General features: G+C 36.5%; 1 protein-coding gene across 2 annotated transcripts; it reads right to left on the bottom strand.

Annotated features, from left to right (window-relative positions):
- Positions 1-3,326: 3,326 nt before the first annotated feature.
- On the bottom strand, positions 3,327-19,104 carry LOC143644294 (caspase-12-like). Of its 2 annotated transcripts, none has more exons than XM_077113102.1 (11): positions 18,875-19,104; positions 17,692-17,934; positions 16,354-16,416; positions 16,107-16,199; positions 11,407-11,501; positions 10,813-10,986; positions 9,467-9,701; positions 8,870-9,016; positions 5,265-5,374; positions 4,798-4,917; positions 3,327-3,724 (listed from the first exon to the last, which is right to left on the bottom strand). In XM_077113102.1, the coding sequence occupies exons 1-10, from the start codon at positions 18,879-18,881 to the stop codon at positions 4,819-4,821; spliced, it is 1,266 nt and encodes a 421-aa protein (XP_076969217.1). In that variant the 5' UTR covers positions 18,882-19,104; the 3' UTR covers positions 3,327-3,724; positions 4,798-4,818. The 2 variants fall into 2 exon arrangements, with proteins under 2 accessions (XP_076969217.1, XP_076969218.1); XM_077113103.1 differs by having other exon boundaries at positions 16,107-16,184; positions 18,875-19,095.
- Between the last annotated feature and the right edge of the window lie 1,536 nt (positions 19,105-20,640).

The following is a 20,640-nucleotide window of genomic DNA, read 5'->3' as shown; positions in this document are numbered from 1 at the left end:
AACCATTCAAGGTGGGGAAGCTTACTGCAGCTCTTTAAGAGGGAACCATTTCGGAAAAAGCTTTAGAGCCACAAAAGCTCGGCACAGACAGAGACCTGGAAAGCCATTCAAGAGAAAGTTAGCAGATCTCGCCATGTGTCTTCCCAGTTGAGAGAGAAACCCCGAACTTCATAGGCCTTTCCTGAGTGAAGGAAACTTTTTGTTGGTGCCTTAATTTGGACATTTTCACAACCTTAGAACTTGTAAACTTAATAAATTTCTCTTTTTGAAAGCCATATACCAGGGGCAGGCCACAGTGGCTCAGCAGGCAGAATTCTCACCTGCCATGCCAGAGACCCAGGTTCGATTCCTGGTGCCTGCCCATGAAAAAAAAAAAAAGCCATATACCAGAAATGGAATGGGTTTTGTAAGTATTTAGATAATTTTTTTAGACACTTTTTTAAAGTTCCTACTAAGGAATGATTTCAGACTGACCTTTATATGTGTTTGTAGGTGAATTTCTAGGTGAAAATCAAATATGATTTTTTTCTGATATTTAAGGGCTCATTGCATATACTACTCATAGTTCATAGAAAAATTTTGCTAAAATAGCCTTTGTGAATTTGAAATAAATCTAAATAAATGAGAATCCCATCTGTAACTATGAATATGGTAGTTTTAAATCAAATATTGACAAATTTATTTCAAATGGAAGTAAATAAATAATCCTCCATGACAAAGATTTCATCCCAAGAATGCAATCATTGCTTAATATTAGGAAACCTAGTAATATAGTCATATCAGTAACTTACACAAAATGATAATGCTGGTGTCCAAAGAAGAATCATCCCTGAGAGGGAGACAAACCAAATAAAAAAATAACAACAGAAGTGTACATTTTGTTATTATAAAAATCTAGCTTGAATCAATAAATATGCATTTATTTAATGATGAAACCCTGGAGGCATGCCCATTAAAATAATAATTGATGCCAAATATCATTATTTTAATTGGTTATTTTCTCTGGAGATATAGAAAATATAAAATTTCATGTATATGAAATAAAAGCTGTGAATATTGATAAATATAAGGCAAATCTATGATTTGTAGAAAATAGAATTTATATGTAGAATTTTCAAAAGAAAACCAAATGAAAATTTCTCTAAGTCAATGAATGTGCAGTAAAGTTTCTGATTGCAAGTTTATATTTATTTAAGGAGCTATAGGGTCTCATTTTCTGTTCTTTACATTCACAGCAATCATTTGGAAGCTGTGGAGGAAAAAAATCTCATTCAAAATAGTAGCAAATGCAATATGTCTAGGGATGTTTTCCTCAAGAATTCTGTGGAAGGTTTATGAATGAAAATAGAAACCATTTCTTAAAGATATAAAAGCATATGTGACTTAAGGAATGCATAAAACATGGCCCTAGGTAACCAAATGTACATATTTAAATTCCATTAAAACCTCTCCTATTTTAATTATCAGAAAGTATAACATCATGTACAACTTCTTCTAGAAGCATGTATAATGTGAGAATAAAGTAAGTATGATCAAAGGAAGGCTAATGAAGTTTTTTTTGTAAAAGAACAATAATTGACAGTGAGATGTGGCACAATCCCTAACAGATAAACCAATGCACTTTAATAGGAATAATCTCTACCACCAACAAGTCCTATTAGGTGATAGGCAAAAGGGAAGTACTTCATGCACATGACATCACATGTGCTCAATATGAACTAGGCATTAGGATGCCCACTTCCTACTCAGACACTGGTATCAGAGAAGTTAAACAATTTATTAAAATCTCACAATAAGTAAGATGTAAATGTAAGTGTTAAAATAAGATCTCATACCACGCTGGAGATGCTAAATAGAGAGAAAGACTTCTTGAATTTCTGTTTTCTAGACCACGTCTCAAGAGGCCAGGCTATTTTTTATTGCCTACTATTATGGAAAATCAACTAATCTGTTGTATCCTTACATCAAGATTTTTTTTTTCAGTCAAATGTTCCTTAAAGTACATACCAAGGACCAAGATCTTTATTTTATATCCTCCAAAAACAGATGGGTATGGCATATTCTGAATTACTTTTTAAAGACAATGTTACAATTAGTAAGAAAAAGAAGCATGATTCAATTAATATATATTTGACAATTGGTAATTCAGTCAAAAAAATAACCCACCCAGCATAAGATCCCCATTCTGCCTCTTAACAAGAAAATTGTAATTAGAGAAGGATAAAAAAAAATCTCAGGGGGCGGGCCGCGGTGGCTCAGCGGGCAAGAGTGCTTGCCTGCTATGCCGGAGGACCCCGGTTCGATTCCCGGCCCCAGCCCATGTAAAAAACAAACAAACAAACAAAATATAATAAAACAAGAAAATGTTTAAAAGATGTTTCCCTTTCTTCCTCCCTTCCTTCCTTCTATCCTTCCTTCCTTCTCTGTCTTTCCTTCCCTTCCTCCCTCTCTCTTTAAAAAAAAAAAAATAATAAAATAAAATAAAAAAATCTCAGAACTGTTATAAGAAATATAGGTGGTATATTAATCAGGGTTCTCCAGAGAAACAGGACCAACAGGATATATATGCGCATGTATGTACATGTAAATATTAAGAAATTTATTAAGAATTGGCTCACACAACTATAGGGATTGGCAAGTCTGAAGGGCAGGCCATAAGTTGGAAACTCGGTAAAGGTGAAGTTGAATTCCCTAGGAAAAAATGGCTGGCTGAAGTAAAGATAGAAATACTTCTTCCTGACTTCTGTAATCCTCAGTTCTCATTTTAAGACCTCCATATGTTGGATAAGAAGACTACTCTTATTGCTGAAGACAACTTCCTTTTTGATTGTAGATGTAATCAGATGTGGATGCTATCAACTGACTAGTGATTTAAATCCATTTATGAAATACCCTTATAGTAGCACTCAGGTCCATGCTTGCTTGTCCAACCAACTGGACACCATAACCTAGCCTAGTTGACAGACACATGAAATTAACCATTAGAGTTGGAATAGTGCACTAATTAAACTTAAAAAAAAATAGAAGCAAACAGAGAAAGAAATGTGTAAATAGATATCATTACTGAAAATTTGAGTATTCTACATGTCACATAACATGTACAAAATAACACATCAAACAACTGAAAATGCTTGCAAACACATCATCATAAGCTGGTGGACTTATACAAATGGATTTTAAAAAGACTCAAAAAGACTTAAAAACAAAATAGAAAAATAATATGAGTTAATCATTCATGAAAGAGAAATACTAGCTAATAAAGATGATGTAGAGTCCAATGATGTTAATAATGTTACAATGAAAACAGAATGTACAGACTCTGAAAATTAAAATATAGAAGAAGTTTATTGAGCTAAAGTAGCATGCACACAAAGAGCCAAGTTTCTGGAGGCAGCTTATATGCCTGTTTGGTACAAAGGGAGGATGCCGGGAGATGGAGAGGAAGGAACGAAGGAGGCATGAGTTGTGAGGAAAGCATGAGCTGCCTGAACTGTGAGGGGGACGTAGTTTGTCTACAGCAGGGTGTCCTTGGGTCATAATCCATTAATCAGTAACTTGCGTGAGCAGAGGCTCTCTGGTAAAGATTAGCAGACTTGCTGGCATCAGTGTGACTTGTTTTATTACAGTCCCTCTTTTCCAGCAGGGGCAGAGGTTTTTATCAGCACCGCAAGGGATCTTTGGCATGTCAGGCTGCCTCAGTTGCCCTGTTTCCTTTTTTAGTTTCCTGGGTAAAATGGGAGTTTAGGCAAATCAAGGTGATTAATAAATCTATTTACCATTCCAATTTCATAGTAACAAAAGGTATGCCAAGGAAATTGACAATTTTTCATCTATTAAATTAGTAACAGTTTTAAAAAAAGACCTTACTGGGCCTATCAGTCATTATCTTAACTCTCTTGTATGTATATAATTTAACATAAAAATTGACAATAATTTATCAAAAGCTGTAAAAGTATTTAAACTTGGACCCAGTGGTTCTAGTTTTAGAAATATATTCTGAGAAAATAATCTTATATCTGGACAAAAACCTTCATTACATTGCATAGAAAAAATTATCTAAAGCAATATCTAAAAGTAGGGTAAAAGTTAAGTAATATGTAATATTTATGCCTGACAGACTATTGTACATGAAAAAGGTATTTTTGAAAGGTGGGGAGCTGGAAAGTTAGGTATAAAATATTCTTGATCAAAAAGTAACCCTCTGGAAATGGTAGATTTATATAGTCCCTAATGCCTCCATTTTCCTGAAAAAATTACAGAGAAAAAAATGTGAGTACTTAGGCTATTACAGGTAAAATACAAATAGAACTAATCTCTACTGTGAGAAATACCTTCACAAAAAGACCTCAACGTAGATCCAGCAGCTAGTCTCAGCTGGAAATACAGCAGGCCTCATCAGAGCATGAAATTTGTGACTCAGCAAATCTGACTTTTTGGTGAGGAGGCCAAACAGCAGCTGTGCACAACATTTCTGATGATTGCCGGTGATCAGATGTTTGTGCAAGCATCAGAAGCAAATATTTCCCACTCGTTGAGAAGATGCTCGAGAGAAATTAGGACTGAAGTGTTCTCTAATGTCACCAGTGGCTGTATCACTTCTTATGCAATCATTATACTTTAGCCAAATTTGAGTAAAGCCAGGATCTCACAAAGAACAATTGGGATTAAGGCAGATAACATGAGCTTCATTAACTATGGGGCAGCTGGTGCACTATCCTTGTTCTTCAGGCTACCAGACTGTGTGAATAAACCCTGAGCAAGGACTTGCCCCATAATTAATAGTTTGGATTCATTTACCTGAGATGTCTCTCATGAATTTTAATTCCCAGGGAAGAGGTAGAAATATCTTGTCATGGTTAGTCTCTCAATAGTGGGCATCTGAGTCAGTTCACTTGGGGTTTCAAAAGAATGTTGAACCTAAAATAGTAAAGGAAGACTTTAAAGTTTTTCTAGATGGCAAACTGGACTCATCTCAGAAGCAACAAAATGCAGAGTTGATATTAACACTGTGACCAGGTTAGTGTAAACAGAAGAAACTAAACTTTTCATTGTATACAGTACATAGACTAATGAATTAGCACCTGAAATAAGTTGGGCTATCAGAAAACACACAGTGGTTCTAGGGTATATTTTAGGATGCTTCTTCTTTAAAAAAAAGTCAGAATGCATCAAGAAGGAGCATCAAGATCTTTAAAAGCTCCCTAAAAAATGTTAGCAAATGGCTCTACAAAGTTTTCTGGGGCATAAAGGTAGAGGATCCCTACCTTTCGAAAAATTTCTTCCAAATGGCAACACCAAGAATACTTTTTGAAGCAGTGTATGAGTCGGGAAATAAAGAGAGAGCCGTTTGTGCTTAATCTCCAAGAAATATTATCTGCAAATGAAAGCAATTAAATTATTCAGAGATGTGGCCTCAGTACGCATGCAGAAGATTCCTAGAGCCATACCTTTGGGATAAAGTCTGATTCTGAGGCTTTGAAGAGAGAAAGTCAAACCAGGGTCAGGCCTGACCTCAGATTTCCACAGCAGATCCAGAGAAAATTATCGGGACATTCAATCATGTATCCCCTTTGCTATCTCAGGAACAAGGCCATATGATGGCGCCTATAATTGCAAGTAATGGAAAAGATTATAGGACATTTAAGCACTGATGATGCAATAAAAAATAGAATCCAACCATTGATGGTCCTTGACTCTGAGCCTCCCCTTCATCGATACTTGCTTCATACTGTAATCTTTTAGAGTTACTACTATGTTGTTTGGAAATTGAATGGTTACTTCTGTTTACCATTTAAATACGCTCTTTTAACCATTAAATGTGATCAAGTCTCTCCCTTCATATAAAAAGTAATTTCCTCCTTACTGCCATTTTACCTGCAGCTAGCATCCTATTTCTCCTTCTCTTTTATTTTCCAACTTCTCAATGTCTTCATGTCCTTCTATCTTCCTCACTCCTCATCCTTTTCAGTGTAGTGCACCTGCCTCCCACTTACCAAAAGTCTTTATACAATGTGGCTTATGACCTCTGTGTTGCTAAATCCAGTGGTCATTTCTCAGTTCTTTCCTTTATCTGACTGCGTATTCTCATTGGAATTTTTTTCAACACATGCTCCTTTAGTTCTCACTTGCTCTCTATCCGTGCCTTCTGAGTCTGCTTTGCTGACGGATCCTTTTCTTGCTGACCTTTAAACTTCAAGCTTGAGTTCTTCAAACCTCAGCTCTAAGACCTCTTCTCACTTTTTCTGTTCTTTAACAGTCTCATTCATTTTTAAGATATATTACAGATAATCTTTAGCCAGTATCTCCCCAAATTTTATCTCTAATGCTGAAATACACAACTGTGTAATTTTTCACCCTTCATTTCATCTTGAAATATCCCAAAGGCATCTCAAACTTTCTTTCAAGCTTCCCTGTTTTAATGAATATAGCACTGTTAGCCATTTGTACACTTGAGTCACCTGTATTATCCCTTCTCCTCCGAATTCCATATATATTAAACCACCAGGGTGTGGTAATTTGATATGATAATTATTGCTTGAATCAAGCAATTTGCTCCAATCCAACTCTATTGTCATCACTTATGACCTGGAATATTGCCATAGCATTTTGCCTTTTCTCTCCTTTCTGCTCTTGTTCCTCTATAATCCATTCCCCAGCTATGGTAGGTTGAATGGTTTACCCCAAGGAAAGAAATGATCTTAATCTTGATCTGCATTCTTATGTGTGAACTCATATGTATATAGGATCTTCTGAAGCTGTTAAGGTGTGGCCCAAAATGAGTTAAGGTGGGCCTTAATCTGTATACACACACACACACACACACACACACACACACATATAGAGAGAGAGAGACTTGGAGTATTTTATAAGAAGAAGAAATTCAGATATGGTAAATCACAGACAGCCAAATAGGAAGAAGCTGGAAGTCTAAGGAAACAAGTAGAGCAGGCACAAAGACAGGCATGTAATGAGAGCTAGAGATGCGAGCCCAGCAAGTACAAGGATTGTGGCATGCTGGAACCAGAATGCCACACACTATGGGGAGAAAGCATTGTCTTGGTGATGCCTTGATTTGGGGCCTCCGACCTTTGAAACTGTGAGACAAAAATTTCTGTTGTTTAAGCCAATCTACTGTGTGGTATTTGTCATAGCATCCTGGCAAGCTAGGAAAGATACAAAGCCCCCAGAGTGATCATTAACAATGAAACCCTTATAATTTTATTGTTTAAATTCCTCCAGAATTCCCTATTACTATTGATAAAAAGGCTCATATGAGGACTTGAATTATCCCACTCCAACTTCGCTTTCCATCATCCCTCCTGTCAGTGTCCCCTGACTCTACACTCCAGCCGCACTGACCCCTTTCTTCCAAACTCCCTTCTTTTCTGGGTCCTCCATGAATACTGCTTTTTCTGACTGGAATATTCCTCAATTTCCATTGACCTGATTAACTCCTTCATTTTTCAAATGTCAGCACAAATTTTACTAAAAGAATTTATCACAGTTGACAATCATTATTTACTTAGGTGATATTGTATAGTGCCTTCCCTGCAATCAATTTCTGTCTTCCTTGCCTGACTAGAACTTCCTCAAGGTTCACTGATCATGCCTGCTTTAATCACATGGCAGATGCATTATACCTCACCCTTTCCTAGCGCATAATAGACACTGAATAACTATATGTACAATAAATGCATGCAAGAACTTTGCATTTTAGACGTTATTTCTTCAGTTGATTTAAACAATCTTTCAGAGTAATTATAAAGACTTATGTGCCTTTTAATGTCTTTTGAAAGCTAAAAGCATATAACTCTTCTTTCAAATAAAATCTCATTAAAATTCCAATACCTAAACCCAACAGAAGTGGAGCTATTTCAGTTGTGGGCAGGGTATCGTTTGGTGAACATGGGGGAACAGTGGAATTGGAAGCAGTCTCGATGGCTTTTTTCTTATTCCCTAGCATAGTCTCTGAGGTTCCTCTAATTCCTTGCTACTCAAATGTGGCCCTGGGCCAAGAGCACTGGCATCCCTAAGAAGCTTTTTAGAAATGCAAAATCTCAGTGACCTCCACCCGCTTTTGCTGAATCAGACTTTTCATTTTAACAAACCCCGAGTGGTTAGTATCCACATTCAAGTTTGCAGTCACTACACTAGAACACTTAGAACTGTGAATTGTATAACTAAGTTTTCTAAAATTGTAGGTGCTAAATCATTGATAAAGGAATATCATGGATACATGTTAAAGAGATTTTAAACAGGTTTGACCATGAACAATCAAGGTTATTCTCTATTTCTACTTCAATTATTTTCCCATCAAGGAAACTTTCCATTAATTGGTGGCATTATCTTAAAGATATGTATTTAAATGTCAACTAACTTCCCAAGACTAGATTCACAGGATGGGTCCAAAGGTACTAACTTGGATGTGTGTGGCAAGTACTAGCATTGCACTGGTTGGTGCATTTAATTGCTAGCATATGACCAAGCAGATCCAAATCATGAGAAGCTGATGCATTCCTGTGCCATGGTATATTGAAAAGAAGGAGCAGGAAAAGGTGGGGTGGGGGAAAGGCACTAAGAGGAAGAAAAGAAAGGAAAGAAGAGTAAAGAAGCATCTTGTTTGTTCAGTTAGACAGCTTTAAATCTGAAATCTCACAAAAATTATCTTCCCTTTGAGAAATTCTCCCCAAGTTAGTATTTATAGCATTCTAACTATGGAAGCTTCACTATTTCAAATCTCTCTTCTATTTAAAACGTCAAATGAATTAGAGAAAAAAATATTCTCATCAGTGACAATATATGAACACTGCCAAGTCCGTTAACTAGAAACAAATAAGATTTAGGAATCTCTTTTCCTGAAGTCACTCACGTGGGGTTGAAGATTTGAAAGAAATGAAGTCCTTCTCCACGTGGGCCTTCATAACAGCATCACAGTAGACAGAACTTTGCAAGGTCTGGTCACACTTAGCTGCAGGGGCTTCTCCCATGTCAGTCATCCAAACAGTCCCAGCACCTGCTATGAGAGACATCCACCAGCTGACCATGTCTTCTATGCATTATGAAAGATTTAATGTTCACACACACACACACACACACACACACACACACACACACATAAGTACACCCTACCTGTCTCTTTTGTCATTATGCTTTAATTTTAGCAGTTTTCAATGTGGCATTTATCAGCAATGGAAGCTAGCACACTCACTGGAAACAATACAGAACACACTTTAGTTTGGAAAGCCATTTGATAATCCCAAATGGAGGGGGCATTTCTCATTATTTCGGGCTACTTATGTTTCTTAAAATATGGTACAGTTTTAACACAATTTCTTTCTGGACTGGACCTAACAGTAGGACAAAAAGTTTGGTTTTCTCATCCATCCTTGAGCAAATGAAGGCTAGACATCAAGCTAACAGAAGACAGCACATAGGGCGCTCCCGGGGTCCTCTAACCCAAACTTACTGCCTCGACAGGCCTGTGTGATGATGATCTTGGGCTTGCCTTGCAGGTTCTGGCAGTAATAGTTGTTGAAAATTCGGAAGATGGTGTCATCACTTAGAATATCAGGCTTTTGATCTCTGTGCTTTGTCCCACAGATTCCATCCAGGATGCCATGTGTCATAAACACCAGGAATGTGCTATCTGAGAATTGGTGCTCTGGGCGGGCAGCAAAGTGTCTTAGCTCAGTTTCCATATCCTGAAAGAATGCAGAGTCACCTTCCATAGTTTATACTCAAATAAAATACATCTGGTAACTGAATAAGAATTTTAAAAAGAAACTATGAAACTACGCAGCATAAACCGTGGACCCTAATTTAAACCATGGACTTTTTAATATTACAATTATAAAAATGTGCAATCATCAGTTGTAACAAATATTCCACACCACTGCAAGGTTTAGGTGGTGGTGCAGTGTGTGGGAATCCTGTATTTTATGCAGGATAGTTTTATAAATCCACAACTTCTCTAATAAAGAAAAAATAATAATATATAACACTCACAAAAAGGAGCAGGCACTAAGGAGAGAAGTGATTTGGATTGGATACTGTGAGAGAATTAATGTTTTAACATTAAAAAAACAAAAATTAAAATTTATAGAGTATTAAAGATGGGTTTTTATATAGCATCTAGTCTGATTGTTTTCAACAGAACCTTAGATTTCTGGGACGTGAAGTCCCAGGGCACATGAGATGATAAGTCCTGAATAAGACAGTTTTGCTTTTATCTGTTTTACATATTAGGATTCCTATAAGTTTTCATTAAAGTAAGAGAGAAAGGGAGTTCTACTGAGTGAAAAAATAGAAACACTAATTAAATTTCTTTATCATGCAACTGAAGAAAGTAACGTCCAAAATGGCTTATTTAAAATCACACTGGATATTTTTGGCATTTCTTTATCACAGCTTTTTCTTTACATGTGTATGTGTGTATAAGTTGTTTTTTATTACACATCTGGCTTTATATTTTATACACAAGATATTGGAATTATAACATGTTATGAACTCATAGGTATCAGGAAATGTCAAATCCCTAGCTTGATATCACCCAGGCCATCAAGTTATAGATACCTCCCACACTGAGAACTTCAGAAAGACTAAGCATTTTTCGATTTTTAGTGAAATACTGATATATAGAGCAGTCTCTGTTGTGATACTGTGCGTTGAAAGAGGCTGGAATCCAGGAGATCCTATTCTGGAGCAAATACCATTCCTATATCACCATGCATTTTGTTCTTTCAGTTGCCAAAGGATGAGACTCAAAACTGTATAAGAGAAAAGGAAACTTGTCGTGTTCTCAGGGGCTGTTACCTGAGCTGTGAGATTCTCTTTTACAACCACTGAGTATCCAAGGCTTTCAAGCAGGTCTTGCATTCCCAAAATGTCGATTTCAGCCCCATCTCGCTTAGAAAGATAGTCAAAGTCTTTATTGCAGATGATGAGGGCCAGGCGTGTTCGGCCCTCCTTTTCCATCACTGGATAAATCTGCAATTGACAGAAACAGAGCAAATTGCCCTAGGCCTCCTTCCTTTTGCCTCCAAAGTCCCTAAAAGAGTAGCTGTTCTAATTATGGAGGAGACTGCTGGAAATCTATTGAAACAAAAATATGTACTTATGAGGAAAAAGAAAGAACAGCAAACTGAAAACATGGACTAGGTCTGAGTATTTATCCTAGGAACTTGGTTTGGGTTGGATGATGGATGGGTGGTGGAAAGTTTAGAGTGTGTTCCAGGATGGGATGGAAGACAGATTGATTCTAAAGTGAGGAAAACTTGATTATATAACATCCTCTAACCTTTGCCCTTATCTAAAGGCATCTGTGACGAGAACTAAAATTTTCCAGTGAGTCCCCAATCTCTTGTTCGAATGGGCAATTTTGTTTTCCCCTATTCCAAAGTATATTACCAGTTTTGCCTTTTTTTCCTTGAGTTTGTGGAAACGATCAGGAGGACAGAGCTTCAATATGTCATTGGGTTTGGTGGCCTTGGTTTGCAGATGTGCTACAAAAGAAAAATAACTCATTAAGCGCTAACATCTACCATCTCGCAGTCAAGCACCTCTTTTGGATATGCTTTCATTCTTGGGAAATGCTTACTTCCATCCCACAGAAAAACTTAACATAAGGCAAAATATATATAGTAGAAAATTGGAGAACTGTTTTGGAAAAAGAGGATTGTCTTTGGAGTTCTATGGTCAACTCCCCATGATTTCATATTTAACATGAGTAAAACAAAAATCTTAAGTATTCTCCCCTTTCTCTTCTGCTTCTTCCTGACTCCACTAAAAATTTCTGTGTTTTTTAGTGGTCACAACATTGACTAATCTTCCAGAGCCAACCCATTAGAGTCACATAAATGCAGAACCTAAGATGTTAAGTCAAGTCATAGTTCAAATATTTGAACTTCATTTACAGTATTACTATTCTATTAACATCACTCTGAAATACACCGTTGACAAGGAGCTTACAGCATTCTAAGGCATTGTGGACAGTTCTGTGTATCTTAAAGTATATTCCTCATGAAAACCCATAAATTCTTCCATGATCTAAAATGTCTTTCTCTGTATTTCCATAGTTTTATGTAAATGTCCCATAAAAGAATTATTTTATTGTATCTTAATTGTGATTATGTCTCCCTACTGTATTTCAAACTTAATTATGACATGGACTATGGATTATGTCTTTCATCTTCATATCTAGCATAATATCGGGCACAGATTAAAACTTTATAAATGTTTGTTAATGAATGGATATCTTCAAATATTTAAAAATAGCTGCCAGGTAATCTCTGGTTCATTGTTTTTCTTTTCAATTCCTAACAATATAGACATATCTTATTTTATTGCATTTCATTTCATTGTGTTTCATAGATATTGTGGTTTTTACAAATTGAAGATTTGTGCAATCCTGCCTCAAGCATCTATCAGCACCATATTTTCCAACAGCATGTGCTCACTTTGTATTTCCCTGTCACGTTTTGATAATTGTCACAGTATCTCAAACTTTTCATTACTATTATATCTGTTATGATGATCTATGATCAGTGATCTTTGAGCTTATTATTGTAATTATTTTTGTTGCCGTGAACCACACCTATACAAGACAGCAAGCAATTGATAAATGTTGAGTATGTACTGACTGCTCCACTAGCCATCTGTTCCGGTCTCTCTCCCACTCTTCCCTCCCTTTTCGCTGAGACGCAACAATATTGAAATTAGGAAAATGAATAGCTCTGTAATGGCCTCTACCTGTTCAAGGGAAAGGAAGAATCTCATGTCTCTCACTTTAAATCAAAAACTAGAAATGATTAAGCTTAGTGAGGAAGGCATGTCAAAAGCTGAGCAGGCTCAAAAACTGGGCCTTTTTCACCAAAGAGTTAGCCAAGTTGTGAATGCAAAGGGAACGTTCCTGAAGGAAATAAGTGTGCTCCTCCAGCGAACACATGAACGATAAGAAAGCAAAGCCTTAATGCTGATATGGAGAAAGTTTGGGTGGTCTGAATAGAAAATTTAGAAAGCAACAACATTCTCTTAAGTTGAAGCCTAATCCATACAAGCCCCCAACTCTTTCAATTAAATAAAAGATGAGCAAAGTGAGGAAGCTGCAGAAGTAATGTTCAAAGCTAGCAGAGGTTGTTTCATGAGGTTTAAAGAAAGAAGCCATGATACAAGTGCAAGGTGAAACAGCAAGTGGTGATGTAGAAGCTGTCACAGGTTATCTAACGGATCTAGATTCCTTTCAAAATATTACTGATCATTGGTAATGCATCTGGTCACTAAGAGCTTTCATGAAGATTTACAAGGTGAATGTTGTTTCATGCCTACCAATACTACATCCATTCTGTTGCCTATGGATTTAGGAGTCATTTTGACTTTCAAGTCTTATTATTTAAGAAATATATTTGTAAAGCCATAGTTGCCATCGATTCCTCTGATGGATCTGGGCAAAGTCAACTGTAAACTTTCTGGAAAGGATTCACCTTTCTAGATGCCATTAAGAACATTCATGATTCATGGAGCATAACTTTTATAAGCACTGGGAAATCAGAAAATTCATATGACTTGCTTTATTGCTATGTTTGCTTTATTGCAGTGGTCTGGAACTAAACCCACAATATTTCCTAGGTATGCTTGTATTATTATTTAAGAATCTTTCATCTTTTTAAACCCCAAACCATCAATTTACCTACATTTCTATCTTTTCCTCTACTATGATGAAAGACATGGTCTTCCTCCCAAGGCCAACATCTCAATTTATGTGTGAATTCCATCTGCTTTCACTCACGAAGACTTAGCTATGGCACTTTTCAAGCCCTGTCTCATGGATCTTCAATTTCTCCTTCTCTCCCCACTGTATTATCCCCACTGGCATATAAGCATACTTAACATCAACCATCTTTTGAAAGATTCTTCCCTTGACTCAGTTTCCTCTCCAGCTATAGTCCCATTTCTCTGTTTCACTTTTCAACACAATCCCTTAAAGGCATTTTCTTTTTCACTATGTTCATTTTTCAACTCCTTGTTTTTTCCTGCATGCAATCTGGTTTTTATTCTTACTACTTAAATGAAATATTTTTTTAGAAGCTACTACTGATCTTTTGCTGCTTCCTCAGAATTTAACATAGTTGAATCCACTTCCTTCCTTTAAAAATGTTTTCTTTTTCTTCTGATGCTGCATTTTCTAGGTTTTCTCCTAAATCACTCATCTGTCTTGTTTTTCAGCTCTTTCTCTTCTACCATACCTCCAAAAGTTGGCTTGTTTTATCCTGGGCCCTCTTTTATTCCCTATCAACAATTTCTTACCAGGTATCTTCTAGTCCCATCACCTTAAATTCTATCTACATGCTGAATGAATCCCAAACTTTATTTTCTTGATGTCTATGTGAACTCCTCAATTGAGCATTCATTAACTTCCTCAACCTTTACCATTGGAAGTTTCAAACTTAATGTTTGCAAGTAGAACTCCTGATATTTGCCCACTTCCATGAATCTGGTACCTCTGCCCATCACAAGTTTTCTGCCATCTTCGTCAATGATAACACCACTCACCCATACCAAGCCAAAAGTTTAGAGGTTATTCTTGATTCATTCCTCTCTTTCAACTCCTATGTATATTTCATCAGTTAGTTTTGGTTGACTGTACCTCCAAAGAGGGATTTCAAACTTAACTACTTCTCATTGTCTCCTTTGCTACAACCAGTCTAAAAAACCATTATTGCTTAACTGAACTATTTAAGCAAACTTCAATTGCTTTTTTTTTATTCCACACAAGTCTAGATATTGCTACTTGTCTTAAAAACTTCCAAAAGCTTACTATTACAAAAAAAAATCCAAATTCTTTTCCACTGGCTAAAAGATCTTATGAAGTCTGTCTCCAGTTTGACTCTCTGATCGTTCCTTCTGCCATGCTTCCCCTGCTTTACTCTCTAGTCAATGGGCATGGCCTTCCTATATGACAACATCATCCCTGTCTCAGGATGCTTGATCTTCCTTTTCCCTTTCCATGGAGTGTTTTTGCCTTAGAGCTTGGCATGGCTCTCTTCCCCCACCCTCTCCAATGTTCAGCTATGTACTTAAAGATCAACTCAACAGAGGTCACGATTGATCATCATGGCTCGCACACCATTCTCTCACTCTCACCTCCCATTTCCTGCTATGTGCTAATAACCTTTTCTCTTAAAAATTCACTGAAATTATACTACTTATTTTTACCTGTCTACTCTGACTATACTGGAACCCTATGAGAGCAGGATCTTTATCTATTCTGTTCACTAATATAAATTCATCAACTAGAAAAATATACAGTATGTTTTCAAATTACATATGCTGAAAATGAATATAATAGTGAATAGCAATTACAATGTTTTTATTCCTTCATAATTTATCTTCTGGAAATTTAATATTCAAAATGCAATACAATCTCCTTTGCTTATACCCCTTTCTAGATGCTGTTATACATGTGATTCAAGAATTCATCAGTTTTTTTAGTGACCATGTGGTATGTATGACTCATACTTAGTTTCACACCATTTTTTTTTTCATATGCACCTTACTTAATCACATCCTTATCTTGTTTTGTGTGGTTGGTAGTTTCATAAATCTTTGATGTTTTATGCATCCTTTTAAAGGCCTTATTAACATCATTTAAAAATATGCGTCTCCAAAATGTGAGGAGATTTACACCAGAGTACATGGCTAGTCAGTGGCATTGATGATCTCAAGGTTTACATATCTCAGCTTTCACATTTGTTCTCTGCCCACTACACCATAGTCTGCCTCTGTTTGCCTTAGCTCAAATAATGTCTTTATGTGTCCATGGATAAATATTACATTAGAGGCAGAACTGCTTGGGACAATCCAGCATTATCCTCCATTTCATCATCTTCACTTTTTTTTTCCATCCTTCTAAGGAGAATTGATGGGCAGGGATTTAAGTGCTAACTTAACTTTTGAGAAATTTTTTTTTTAAGAAGCAGAGGTGAGAGAGAACCCAGATTTCCTACATCTCAATCCAGTGTTCTTTCCTCTATAACACAGAACCTCTGCACAGCTGCCTCCCCACAATGATGCCTGGGGATTTCCAGAGACTAGTTGGTTTGGAGATTTACCTGAGGAATGAAGATCCAGTTTCTGGGCTGATGCAGCATGTCCCTCATGTTCACTGTCTTCACTTTCATCTTCACAGTCTGAGGTGGAATAAACTAAAAGTTAAGAATTGATGTCCTACTCTGAAAGCCATTTGCAAAGGCCAAAGTTGACGAAGAACACACATTCCCTAGGTCTTACTCAGGATACCTTTTCAACCACAGGGATCTACGAGTTTTCACTACAAACTGGGGTTTGGGTGACAATTACCTGAAGAAGAGGAAGATGATGGAGAGCTCTCAGATTCATCACTCTCATTTTCAGGATAAGATTCTGAAATAATATGAAAAGTAGATTTGTTAGCAAAACTAGGTTTCCAGAACTTACATATTTCAAACTGTCCCTTGCACTGTCAAGTAAATGAATAACCATGTTCGGCATGGGAATGGCCTATGAATCTTTAAAATGGCTCATTCTTCAAGGTCCAGGTTTGTTTTGGAAGACTGCAGCCTTCTGCCATGTCAGTTTCCATGAAACAAAGAAGCATTAATTATCACTGTTTACATCATTTAGGGAATAACCTAAATTCTTAACCAAGTCTTCTTTGGAATGGCATTTTTCATCCTAACGAATGAAAGTTTATGACTGTCTTTACAAGTTGACAGTCTTGAAGAAAATTAGAAGTTCAGAGAAATTTTCCAAGATTAAGGGAGTATACTCCTGTATGTATTTTATTTTAGAGCAGGAGTCAGCAAACTGTGGCCCATGGGCCTAACTCAGTCTGCTGCTTGTTTTTGTAAATAAAGTATGTTACAAAACACATCTGTGCTCATTCATTTACATATTGTCTATAGTTGCTTTCACTGTAAAATGGCAGATTTTAATTGTTGTGACAAGAGACCACATGGCCTACAAAGCTTAAAATATTTACTATCTGGTCCTTTAAATGGAAGTGTAATAACCAGTGTTTAGAGAAAAAGAAATATTTATACTTCACTAACTCTCAAATTTCCTTATTCTCTCTTGACCAGCAGACTGCCCTAGGGTCCCCTAGATTTCTTCCTGAGGCTAAACAACAGCTCAGCATAGGTGCTAGATTTTCCCCTATGGACATTCTATATCTTGGAATAACTTTGGAGTCTTTTTTGTAAAGACCAGCTAAAGACTATCATTGAATTCAACATAGTTCCTGCAACATTCTTTCGTTTAACAAATATGTAGTAACTACGTATCACATGCTAGGAGCCATTTCTCTGATTTCAGGATAATTAAGGAACAAAGCAGACAGAGATCCTTTCCTCATGGAGCTTACATTATAGCAGGAGGAGACATAATAATATAAGGACTAGGCAAATTTTACAGAATGTTTGAGGGTGGCAAATGTTAATGAAAAAGGTGAATGTGCAGCAGTGTAAAGTGATTGGGAATGCTAGAATGGGGAGTGGGTAGGTCAAGATATTGTGCCAGACTGAACAGAAGAGATAAGCAAGGAATGTCCTGGAGATGGGGACGGTTTATTCTTCACTTACAAACAAGAGAGATGAACAAACCAGAAACTGCATAGGGACAGAAGAGAAAGCTACTAGCCCTTCAGCCCAAGCTACTTACTTATACTCAGCTGGTTTTTGGGGTGGAGGAGACGGTCCAAAAGGATTTTGCCAGCCATTTGGGTTCTTTCACTGATATTCCCAAGCAGATTTTCAGTCCTGTTCACGATGAGGTTCATGCCTTCCCCTAATTTGTGTAACTCTTCTACATTTAACACATCCTTTTCTACAAAGTCATCAAAAATGCTGTCAAGTATGTTCTTAGCCATCAACTTCACCATGTTGACTGGATCCTCTTTCTTGGCTGTGAAAATAATAGGATCTCAGATATGGACAGACGTAGTTATAGTCTAGTGGTTCTCAGATTTTAATGTGTATAACAGTAACCTGGAAAGCTTGCTAAGTAGAGGTTCTGAAGCCCCATTCCCAGAAATTCTCATTTCTGAGGGGGTCCATAAATTTTCATTTCTATCCATCTCACGGATGATGCCAAAGCTGCTGGTCCAAAGACCCCAGTTAGAATAACACAGATCTTGTTCAACCCTTTCCTTAGTACCAGAAGGAACCGAGCTTCAGAAAAATGAAACTTCACTAAGACCCTTAAAGACAGCTGACTTAGTTCAGTATTGCATCACCCACCATCTCTTCACTTCCTGCCACTTTTATCAAAGGCCAATTTGAAAATACATTATATTCAATGTCTGTAAAATATAAGCTTATTATGCTTGTAAAGTTATATATTTTTGTTTCTGTTATTGGAATGGCTGTGTATGCAGTGTTTGAGAGCACGTTGTATAGCTAGCTGCTATAAATAAAAGGTCATGCAGAAATCAGAAAATTAGAGGAAATGAAAGTCACTTGGTTCAACTGCTTGGCTTCTCATATGAACAAGTCTCTGAAAGAGCAGAGTTTTGAACTTTCACAATACTTATAAGATGGGTGCGAATTCTGGTTCAGTCTGAGCTAGAAGAAAAATCAGAAATCCCAGGAAAATTTAAGAACATAGGTCCACTTTTTTTTTTCTTGCATTTTCCTTTCTTTCCAGAAGGTGTAATTTATTAGCTAAGATACTTTACCAGCATGCTTACTTCATTACTGTCCCCTATCTCCCCATAATTCCCACCATCCCCAGAATAAAATTGTTGTGTGCGATGAGTCCTCATCTCATGTCTCTTTCTTTTTTGCCCAGAGCTGTAATCTCCCACAAGCACAGTCATAAATAACAGAAAAGCTAAGCTACTCACCAGCCATTGCTGCTCCGACTCTGGGCAGAAAAGGGAATGAAAATGAAAGCAGATTTGTACAACGTTCTTTTTTTTTCTCTCACTGGAATAGTGTGCTGATCACTTCCTAACAGGAAACAGCTTCTCAAATTCTCTTGTTCGTTGCTAAGACAGAATCTGACTCTTCTTCTCCTTTGTATTTTCTTTCCTTTGGAAAATAGGATGCAAATTTTGTCTTTTCTCTTTGGTACATCAAAGTTACCATTGAAGGAAAACACACATGCAAACACAAGTCTCTGTGCTCTGCTTTCTAGTCTACTCTTAAAAAACTCAATAAATCAAGTTGAACTATTTGACTGTGTGCCATGCTTGAACTCTAAAGGGCAGGAGGCCTGACATCTGTGATGCAGGCCCAAACGTGGAAGTGTCAATTTGGAGGACTTGAAAGGAGAGAGAGCTAACTGAGAAGTGCCACACTGTGATATTGTTCTAATAGCTCAGATAATCTCTTTTCTTTTCTCTCTCTTGATCCAGTTGTTTGTCCATCCTGAATGTTTATCAGTGAAATTTATGTATGTGTTTATGTTTGTTAAATGCACAGGGGACCTTTTTTTTATAACTTAAAACATTTTTTTAATTAATAGAAATAAGTATATCATTAAATTTAAACAATAGAAAAGTTTGCAAAACAGAAAAGGATCATCCAGCTTCTTTTATATCACAGTACAAAGTGACCACAATAATATGTTTAACTCATATCTTTGTGACTTTTTGTGCTTTTTTAAAATACATAATACAATGATTTTATTGATGCTTTGACCTCTTTGGATGCATGCCCTTTGCTCTGACTCTGGACTAGACTTATGACTTGATTTGAGCCAACAAAAATGCAGTAGAAAAGACATTGTGCAGTTCACCACATGAAAGTTAGCCCAGCTATTTTTAGTTATTTTCTTGATTAACTTTGAAACATTAAATAATAGATTTAACTAACCATTTTTTCTTTCATCAGTCTTCCTCAATAGCTGAATTTCTGTTAGTTGGCAATACTTGTGCTCATAGAATTTCCTCCATTATTACTTACCTCCACTTATAATATTTTTAGCTATATTTTACATTTGTATTGTCAAAGTCATTAAGACTTTCATTCCTTTGGCATCCACAACTAAGACTTTGGTGTTTTTTCCACACAGTAACATTAAATGTTAAAAAACAATGAAAAGAATTAATATTACTATTGGTTATGTATGTACTGCATACAGTCAGTCCAAGTAATATGTTGGGGCAGCTTTCTTTCTATTTGGACTCAGTCTCCCAAATTATTGTCCACAATTTTTATAATACACTACTTACCTAAAAACATGCCTCATTAATTTGCTTTGCACTGTATCCAAGCCTCTTCGATGCATTTGTCTCTGTTTTTCTTGGAGTTTCTATCTCTTTTTTGTCATTCATTATTTGCTTTATATTATATTATTAAGTTTTTCTAACTTTCAAACATAACATAAATTTGATGGGATCCTTAGAATATATGTTCTTTTGAATCCTCTACAATCAGTTGACATTACTTAAAGGAGATTACCCTTCATAATGTGGATAGGGCTCATTCAATTAGTTGAAAGCAAAGAACTGAAGGTTCGAGATTCACAGGAAAACCTGCCTCAAGACTACAACCTCTTTGTTTCCTTTTGTGCATCTCTCAGTTATTCATTCTTCTAGGCTAGATCCAGTATTTCCTGGATTCCATCTCTTCCTTTTAATGGTTAATTTTCTTACTGACTGAAGTA

This window comes from Tamandua tetradactyla, chromosome 8 (assembly GCF_023851605.1).
Source record: "Tamandua tetradactyla isolate mTamTet1 chromosome 8, mTamTet1.pri, whole genome shotgun sequence".
Taxonomy (NCBI): Eukaryota; Metazoa; Chordata; class Mammalia; order Pilosa; family Myrmecophagidae; genus Tamandua; species Tamandua tetradactyla.
This window is presented reverse-complemented; position numbering and strand designations above follow the sequence as displayed.

Excerpts from the sequence above, each read along its gene's own strand:
- LOC143644294 (XM_077113102.1), bottom strand. Across the intron at positions 11,502-16,106 it reads ACTGGATCTTCATTCCTCAG|CACATCTGCAAACCAAGGCC; the intron begins GTAAATCTCCAA and ends TTTCTTTTGTAG. Across the intron at positions 9,017-9,466 it reads CACACAGGCCTGTCGAGGCA|CAGGTGCTGGGACTGTTTGG; the intron begins GTAAGTTTGGGT and ends TGTCTCTCATAG.